Consider the following 9,724-nt stretch of genomic DNA (forward strand, 5'->3'; position numbering starts at 1 on the left):
CGCGCTGCCTTATGGGAACATGGGATTGGCTGAGGTCCCCGCTGGGAGCCGCGGTACATTGTGGGAGGGCGAAAAGATGGCGGCGCCCGCAAGGCGAAATCTGTTAGGGGTGGCGAGGGGCTGGCGGCGGTTTGAGAGGCTCTGGGCTGGTAGCCTGAGTTCTCGCAGCCTGTCCCTTGCGGCTGCACCCGCAAACAAAGGATCCCCATGGCGTCTGTTGGGCGCGTTGTGCCTGCAGCGTCCTCCGGTAGTCTCCAAGCCGTTGACCCCATTGCAGGAAGAGATGGCAGCTTTGCTACAGCAGGTGGGACTGGGACATGGGCTTCAGGGTGACGTTAGGACACAGTAGCACCACACGGGGCTGAGTTCGAACCCAACTTCAGTACCAATTAGTCTGTGTGTCCTTGAGCGAGTCATTTCAGTTCTCTGAACTTAGGTATGTAGTACTTACCTGCAAAATGGTACCTACCTTACTGACTTGGTTTGGTGCATAGTAGGTATTCAACAAAAAGTAGTTCCTTATTCATTTGGCTTTGTCATCACCTTAGGCGAATATTTGGAGATGTTCTTGTTCACGTAACACAGTAGGGATCTGGTGGCGAACAAGAATCAGCCCGTCACAAGGAGCTCACAGTTTGGAGGGAAGAAAGTCTGTGATGGGATGAGTATTAAGAAGAAGGAAGTACAGGAGGCAGCGGGGTTACATTTGCACGATGCCTGTGATAAAGGGCAAAACTGAGTGTAATGGCTGTGAGGATAAGTCCCCATAGGTAGTAACTGAAGGGTGTTTGTTTCCCTAGAATCTGAGATGTTTTTGTTTTGGTCTACTGAGAGCTATACTGTGATTTTTGCTCCATTTATTCATTTATTCGAATGTTCATTACCCACCCAACAGATGTTTACTGAATATATACTATGTATCAGACACTGTGTTAAGCGATAGAAATGCTGTTATGAATAAGACAAATCTAGTTCAGGTTCTCAGAGAGCTTCAGTCTGGTGGAGTGAGGGAGGAAGTCAGTAACCAAATAATCATATGACTAATTGCAGACTCTGATAAGTGTTGTAAAGGAAAACATAGGATACTATAAGAATGTTTAACATGGACATCTAATTTTGATTTTTATGATTTTATGATTTTGTAAGCATGTAATCCCAGCTACTTGGGTGGCTGAGGCAGGAGTATTGGTTGAGTTCAGGAGTTTGAGAGTTGCCTGGGCAATGTAGCGAGACCCAGTCTCTAAAAAAAAAAAAAATGTGTCAAGGAATGTCTCTCTGAGAAAATGATATTTAAATTAAGATCAGAAAGATGAGTAGAAATCTCCCAGGAGAAAGAACATGAAAAACACATTCTAGGAAGAAGGAACAGCATCTGTAAAGCTCCTGAGGCAGGGAAGTTCTTGGTGAGTGACATTCTGATCAAAGACTGACATGACTGGAGCATGGAAAGTAGTCAGGCAGTGCCTGTCTTAGCTATCTGTTTTTTGCATCAGTTTTGACCCCCAGTCACATTCTCACCTTTTGGCAAATGTAACTCAAGCTCAGAGTGCAGTTGGCCTTTTCCTGTCTCTGTGTGGTGTTTTGATTGTATGTCTGATTATGTTGGGTGATAAACTTCTGAGCTTTTCCAGTGTGCTATGGCGCTGTTTTATTATATTTTTTGTTTTTGTTTTTTTTCCTTTTACTTTTCACAGAATTGAGGTAGTGTTTTGTCCTTTTAATTTTCCCAGATTGAGATAGAGAAAAGCCTGTATTCAGATCATGAACTTCGTGCCCTGGAAGAAAGTGAGCGACTGGAAAGGAAGAAAGCTGACTCCTATGATGAAGATGATGACCGGGATGATATACTGCTGGTGCAAGATCTGGAAGACATGTGGGAGCAGACGTTCCTACAGTTCAAACCTGGAGCTCGCATAACAGGTTTGTAATCTTTTTAGGCCAGAATGAAAGAGGAGTAGTCTGGTTTCCAAATACAGGAGAGTTGCATGGCCTCTGCTTTGTGTTTTAAGTAACAAATAATTTCAAATAACAAAATTTTTTCAGGTGGAAGAAAAATAAATTCTTTTCCCTGTTGCTCACATCTAATGTCATATAACTTTTAAAAGGCCTGTGTTATTTTTTTTTTTTTTTTTTTTTTTTGAGACAGAGTCTCACTTTGTTGTCCAGGCTAGAGTGAGTGCCGTGGCGTCAGCCTACCTCACAGCAACCTCAAACTCCTGGGCTCAAGCAATCCTCCTGCCTCAGCCTCCCGAGTAGCTGGGACTACAGGCATGCGCCACCATGCCCGGCTAATTTTTTTATATATATATCAGTTGGCCAATTAATTTCTTTCTATTTTATAGTAGAGACGGGGTCTCGCTCTTGCTCAGGCTGGTTTTGAACTCCTGACCTTGAGCAATCCGCCCGCCTCGGCCTCCCAAGAGCTAGGATTACAGGCGTGAGCCACAGCGCCCGGCCGGCCTGTGTTATTTTTGAGTGGGAGATAAGGGTATTGAAATAGCCTTTTCTCTCTCAGTTCAACTTTGTGAATGTTATCTGTGTTTACTCCTAGTTTGGGACTGAGAGTGTAGGAAAGCCTTTTTCCATTTGTTCCGGAGTTTTATCTGAAATCCCTCTTCAAGTAGGAAGCTGAATTCTGTTGTCTTTGTTTCACCGATGAAGACTGAAGAATACAGAAAGTGGTGCTAGTTAAGTCAGTAATAAGTATAAGTAATAAGTCATATAGTATCAAAACCAATGATACAATGTTTGAATCATTATGGGCATTGCTTCTTTTTCAAAGGCTCAAAGTATGGTTTGCTATTGAAAGATGAAGTTCACCTCTTGATTTCCTCTTTTTACCTTTGAGTTTCCTCAAGATTGTGAGACTTTTCCCTGAAAGAGGTCACAGAGATGAGTCAGAGTTATAATTTAGTTATAAGGCCTTTGAAGGAAAGCACTGTGGCTCTTCTTAAAGGAAGATAGAAGATTGTAAAACCCAAAGCTCCTTCATTCTGACACATCACAGTCTTCTTGCTTCCTCTGGTCCCATTTCTTTGTAGAAGCTGATGAAAAGAATGACCGAACTTCACTGCACCGGAAGCTAGACAGGAACCTTATCCTGTTAGTCAGAGAGAAGCTTGGAGACCAGGATGTTTGGATGCTGCCCCAGGCAGAGTGGCAACCTGGGGAGACCCTTCGAGGAACAGCTGAGCGAACCCTGGCCACACTGTCAGGTGAGTTCTCTGCCTTCCTCTAAATCCCACAAGATTCACTTGAGACTCAGCCAGAGGATTTACAAGCTGCTATGGGCATGGGTTTAAGGGGAGGGGTGGGAGGGTTAATAGAAACTTTGATGTTTGTAAAAATTTCAGTTAGAAAAATGTAGGTATCGATTTTCCTTTGACCAGGTGAGAATCTATCTTTGTCCCAATGAGATTTTTAAATTTAGTACATTCAAAATTGATATTTCTACAATTCTCTCAGCCTACTTATTGGTACCACTGCTTACTGGTTCACTTAACTAGTGACCTGAGAGCTATGCTTGACCTCATTCTGATATCCGTAAGTCCTTGAGTCCTACCTGTTTTGTTCTAAATAGTCCCTTTATTCCCACAGCTTTAGCTGTGACCCTTGTTACTTTTCACTAGATCACCCAGGGTTTCTCAACTTTGGCATTATTGATGTTTGGGGTCAGATAATTCTTTGTGGGGGGTTATTCTGTGCATTATACGATGTTTAGCAGCATCTCTGGCCTCTGCCCAGTAGATGCCAGTAGCATTACCTCATCCTCTACCCTCCCTACACCCCAATGTGACAACCAAAAATATCTCCAGATGTTGCCAGATATTACCTGGGGAGCAAATTACAGTGGTTGAGAACCACTACACCAGACTGTTGAGGTGGATGCCAAGTAAGTTCCCCCTCGCTTTTATGTCATACCCTTCAAAGCTGCTAAAATGAGCCTCCTGAAGGTTTCCTGTGAAAATTCAAACTCTGAAACATGGCCTACAGATCCTTTTTGCTGTGGTCTCGAGCTCATCATTCTTTCTTACTGCTCATTAATGTATACGCCAAGTTCTAACCCAGCAAACCTTTTGCATTATGCAAAAGTGCTATGTGTACATTATTGCAATAATGTGGTTTTTCATGTGATTTTGCTTTGGAGCATGCTGGTCCCTGGTGTGATGCTTTACTCCTTCCTGGCCTGACTGCTCAGTTTTTAAGACTTAGCTCAAATGTTATACTTTTTGTGTCAGAACCTTCCCCAGGCCTCCAGATAGAGAGAGTACTCTTCCCTCTACGCTCTCATAGCACTGTGTGTGTCATTCAGTTTATGCGGCAAACATTTACTTTGTGCCCACGATTTGCTAGGCCCTCTCTAGGCAGTGGGGTCGCAGTGATGAATAGGAGCTTATGTGCTAGTGGGGAGTGCATTCTTTCACTTAGGCTGTTGCACTGTAATTGGTTATTAACACATGTCTCTCTCCCCAGCCAGAATTTTGACTTCCTTGAAGGTATAGATAGTATTTATTCCTCTCCATGAGCCCAGTTCTCAGAAAGCACCTGGCACATAGTAGGTACTTGCCCAATGTTGAGTAAATTGATTTGGTGGTGCATAGCCACTTTACTGGCTCTGTTGCTAGCATAAGTGCCTGCTAACAAAATGTCAGCTGCCTTTCCCCCAGGAGCCTGTGTGGCCTGTAGGAGAGACATCAACACAGAGTAGCAGGTGGGGGGTGTTGCTGCTCTCTGTCTCCTCAACCATCACATAGGTAGGCCTTGGCAGCTGGGTTTCTTGCCAGGCTCATCGTGTTCAGGTGCTTGCCCTCCCCCACGTCAAACCCTTATGACTGATGCTCAGCTCCCCCTCCTATCTGCACATGGCAGGGGTTCTACCTTGGCACTATGTTTTCTTCCTTTTAACATTCCTATCATAAATAAATATAAAAGGAAATATACAGAAGATATTAAATGATTTTTTTTGTTTAATGCATATAAAATAAAACAAAACATACTGATTTACAAATGTATTGACTTATTGCAAACTTATTAAAATGATAAATAATATAAAATAAAATACAAAAGCAAGCAATATAAAAGTATATACTGTATATAAAAAAGTTAAAAAGTACATTCTTTTCCTCCCCACTGGCTTCACATTTCCAATATTTCTACAAGATGGATTTTCTAGAATTGGAATTAATGGGTCAAGGGTATACACACTTAAGTTTTTGGTAGGTACTGCCCAGTTGTCCTCCTGAATGTATCTAACAATTAACCTTTTCAGGAGTGGTGGATGGGAGTACCTGTTTGCCTAGACCTCACCAACACATGAGATAGTCCCTTCTTAATTTTTTCCTGTCTGGTTGGTAAAAATGATCTCTTTTAGATTAGCATTTTCCTGTTTGCTAACGAGAGCGACCATCTTTTCATATGATTATTGGCTGTTGGTATTTCTTCTTTTGCAAACTGCCTGTTCAGATCCTTTGCTCATGTTTGTAATGAGCTGTTTTTCTTTTTCTTTTATTATATTTTTAAACCCATCTTTTCCAGATTTTAGAGAAGTAATATGCATTTATTGAATTAAGTTTAGAAAATTCAAGAAAGTATAAAGAAATATCTTAATATAATTCTACCACTCATAGAGACCCACCACTAACATTTTGTATTGTATGTGAGCTCACACCATTTATAAATTCTTCATTTAATGCTAGTGTGTTTTTTTAATATCAGAAAAGCAGTTTATGTATATGGTGAAAAATTATCAAACAATATTTAGTAAATGTAGTGTAAGAAGTAATTTTCCCTTCTTAGAGGCAACATTTATTAGCAGTTTTTTTGTGTATTCTTTTAGAAATTTTCCAAGAATATGCAAATATGTGACTATTTAATGTTTCCTTTTTTCCATATAATGGGTGGGTGTGTATGTATATATACATACACACTGTTAAAGCTTTTAAACATCTTTCCAAATTAGCCTGTAAAAGACCTATCTTAAGCTTTATTAACATCAGCATACTGTTTAAAATAGGTCTGTACTGCAGTTTAGCCAGTCTGTTGGTTTTATAAATAAAGCTGTGGTGAACATCTTTGGACACTCATCTTTGCTCACATGGGCAAATAAGTATATCTGGTAGGATAAAGTTCTAGAAGTAGAGTTGCTAGGTCAAGGGGTATGTACGATTGATACCTCTTGCTAATTAATAGCAGTTATACTAATGTATACCCCCCACAATATGTATGAAAGTACCAATTTTCCCCTTAACCTTCATAAGCAGTGTACAGCTCAAAGTTTTTAAACTTCACTAATATATTATTGTTATTTTAACTTGTGTTTCTTTAATTATTAATAATATTCAATACCTTTTAACCCTTTGCACTTGGATGTCAAGTGTGACTCGACACGGTTAGCAAAAATTATAGAGATTAAAATTACTCTTTGAATGTATCAATAATTTGAAATATAAAAAAATCCAAATAAATAAGTTTGTGTGAAAAGAAACTCCAGTTTTTTATTCTACTGCTGCGCTTTGTAAAATCTGGGGTATTTAAAAAATTAAATCCCGAGTAGAATAAAGGAATCGAGAAAAAAGCAGGCAAGTGCAAAGGGTTAATATATTTATAATAAGCCAGTGATATTTATTTTCATGTGCTTGTTTCTTTTTTTAATTTGTTGTTTTTTCCTCCCTCCCCTCCCTTCTCTTCCGCTCTCCTCACTTCCCCTCCCCTCCCCTCCTCTCACCTCTCCTCCCTTCCCCTCCCCTCCTCTCACCTCTCCTCCCTTCCCCTCCCCTCCCTTTTTTCTGACAGAGTCTCACTCTGTTGCCCTAAGTAGAGTACCATGGCATCAGCCTAGCTCTAGCAACCTCAAACTCTTGGTCTCAAATGATCTTCCTGTCTCAGCCTCCTGAGTAGCTGGGACTACAGGCGTGCACCACGATGCCCAGCTAATTTTTCTACTTTTAGTATAGACAGGGTCTTTGCTCTTGCTCAGGCTGGCCTCAAACCCCTGGGCTCCAGTGATCCTCCCTCCTGAGTATACTCATTGATTGATTTCTTTTCTTTTCTTTTCTCTTCTCTTCTCTTCTCTTCTCTTCTCTTCTCTTCTCTTCTCTTCTCTTCTCTTCTCTTCTCTTCTCTTTCTCTTTCTCTTTCTCTTTCTCTTTCTCTTTCTCTTTCTTTTTCTTTTTCTTTTTCTTTTCTTTTTCTTTTTTTTTCTTTTTTTTTTTTTTTGAGACAGAGTCTCACTGTTGCCCGGGCTAAAGTGCTGTGGTGTCAGCCTTGCTCACAGCAACCTCAACCTCCTGGGCTCAAGCAGTCGTCTTGCCTCAGCCTCCCGAGTAGCTGGGACTACAGACACGGACCACTATGCCTGGTTAATTTTTTCTATATATTTTAGTTGGCCAATTAATTTCTTTCTGTTTTTTTAGTAGAGATGGGGTCTTGCTCTTGCTCAGGCTGGTTTTGAACTCCTGACCTTGAGCGATCCTCCCTCCTTGGCCTCCCAGAGTGCTAGATTACAGGCATGAGCCACCGCGCCTGGCCTCTCTCATTGATTTCTAAGTGCTTCTTATACCTTAAGATGTTATTCTTTTGTTGAATGTGTTGAAAATATTTTTCCTTGTTTGTCATTATGTCTTTGACTCTTTTGGTGCTTCATTTGTCCTTGCAGAAAGATTTAATTTTTATATAGACAAGTATAAATCTTTTTTGTTTTGGACTTTTGAATTTTGTTTCTTGCTTAGAAAGGTCCTTCTCAATATTTTAAGGTATAAGAAAGTATCCCACATTTTCTTCTAATATTCTTAAGGTTTTTTTTTTTAATGAAAAAAAAATACAGAAAAATTCAGAAAATATTAAATGCCCATGAAATTGCCATCTGAATGAACAACTCTTTTATGAAAATTTAAAATTTCTATTGTTCAATCTTTGTTCTATATGGTATCAATTTTGATGTAAGAACTGAGCATAGGGTCCAGCTTTATTTTTCCTATTCAGTTAGCCAGTTCTTCAAATGACATTTAGTAATTAATCCATCATTTCCCCTTTGAAATGCTGGGTTGAGATTATTAACCTTTAGTTATAGATTACAGATATTGTCTACCCATCTGTCTTTGTGTTTTAACTTTGTTTATAACATTTTCACCCTGTAGAAGTCAAGTCTGGAGTCCTTTTAATGCATGCCATGCGATACCCCTTTTAAAAGTGGATGAACTTTGCTTCATAGGCCAACTGTGCTGGTCCTTCATCCACAGATGATGACTAGGCTGAATGTAGAAGCTAGGTGCTCTTCCAGGTAGTGTTATTTTAACTGCATTTCTGACTTCTAGTCTAAAATCAGTAACTTGGCACTTGGGAATAAGCCCACTGAATCTGGACTCCATGGGCCAGGAAGCATTTGGATTGAGAGGGGAGGAGGCTCTTTTCAGGAATGGCTCTAATCCTCACTCCTGAGGATCTCACAGAGACCCTCTATGATTTTGAGAGCCAGAATAAGCAGATGGATGTGTCCTTATCTTTCAATTCTGTTTTTTTTTTTCCTCTCAGAAAACAACATGGAAGCCAAATTTCTAGGAAATGCACCCTGTGGGCACTACAAGTTCAAGTTCCCCCAGGCAATGCGGACAGAGAGTAACCTCGGGGCCAAAGTATTCTTCTTCAAAGCACTACTACTAACTGGAGACTTTTCCCAGGCCGGGAAGAAGGGCCATCATGTGTGGGTCAGTAAGGAGGAGCTGGGTGACTATTTGAAACCAAAATACCTGGCCCAGGTTAGGAAATTTCTTTTGGACTTCTGATGGACTGAGCTGCCTGCGGACAGTGCTCAGACAAGTCTGGGATTAGGGCTTCAAGGACATGTGTGATTGCCCCACGTTTGCAGGTAATACCAAGCAGCAGACTAAATTCTGAGAAATAAATGAGTCTTTTGTTGTGTTGGTCTCAGCTGATTTGCCCTTTGAGGTCTACTGGCTTCTCCCAATGGAGAGAGAGCCATCTCTTAGGGTGCCTTTCCATTTTCCCCCCAAGGTGATAATTGAATATGGTATTGTATTGTAGTGAATCAACTGACTTGGCTCAGGAATTAAAAACAGTGGGAATGAGTCAACCTAAAAACCTTGAGCTCTGTGAAAGCTACTTGGCCCATGAGAAAAACCTAGTTCTGTGTAGTTTCTTAGCCATTTTCCAGTTTTTTCCCCTTCTCTTTCCACTTGATATGAAAGTGTTTTTAATCTAGCCGAGGAAATAATCCCTCCCTCCTTCCCTCCTAAGAGGAAATAATCCCTCCCTCCTTCCCTCCTAAAAGCGCTTTGTGTTTTGAAAGAATTGAATCCTATCTTCCCTGTTTTGAAACAGTACTAGAGGGTTTGTGGCCAGGCTGTGGCTTGTGCCATACTGCACATCCCTGGTGGTGCTGGGCTCTTGTCTCTGGGTTGCAGCTCTTGCCTCTGCAGTGTGTCACTTGGTTTACCGCTGGTCCCCAGTGCCTGGCACACACAAGGCACTCAGTTTGCTAAGCGAGCAGAAGAGAGTGATGAACTCAGGCATGCCCCTGTGCCTGGAATAGTGGTTTCAGCAGTAAGTCTGCAGTCCTGGGTCCCATCCGATGCTTCCTGGTTTCCCTCAGACAGCCTTCTGGGTTAAACAGACTAGCCTGTATGATGTGAACTTGTGAATGAGGTTTCTGCATTAGATGTAGCCCTGTGTTCTTGCCCAGGGTCAGGGAAATTGCTTTCTGTGATCA

The 9,724-nt window shown here is 41.1% G+C and overlaps 1 protein-coding gene across 1 annotated transcript; it reads left to right on the forward strand.

Annotated features, from left to right (window-relative positions):
* Positions 1-24: 24 nt before the first annotated feature.
* Positions 25-8,916, forward strand: MRPL46 (mitochondrial ribosomal protein L46). Its single transcript, XM_012788867.3, has 4 exons — positions 25-304; positions 1,731-1,920; positions 3,042-3,215; positions 8,530-8,916. Exons 1-4 carry the CDS (start codon positions 77-79, stop codon positions 8,778-8,780), a joined length of 843 nt encoding a protein of 280 aa, XP_012644321.2. The 5' UTR covers positions 25-76; the 3' UTR covers positions 8,781-8,916.
* Positions 8,917-9,724: the final 808 nt, after the last annotated feature.

Source organism: Microcebus murinus, chromosome 7, assembly GCF_040939455.1.
Source record: "Microcebus murinus isolate Inina chromosome 7, M.murinus_Inina_mat1.0, whole genome shotgun sequence".
In the NCBI taxonomy this organism is placed as follows: Eukaryota; Metazoa; Chordata; class Mammalia; order Primates; family Cheirogaleidae; genus Microcebus; species Microcebus murinus.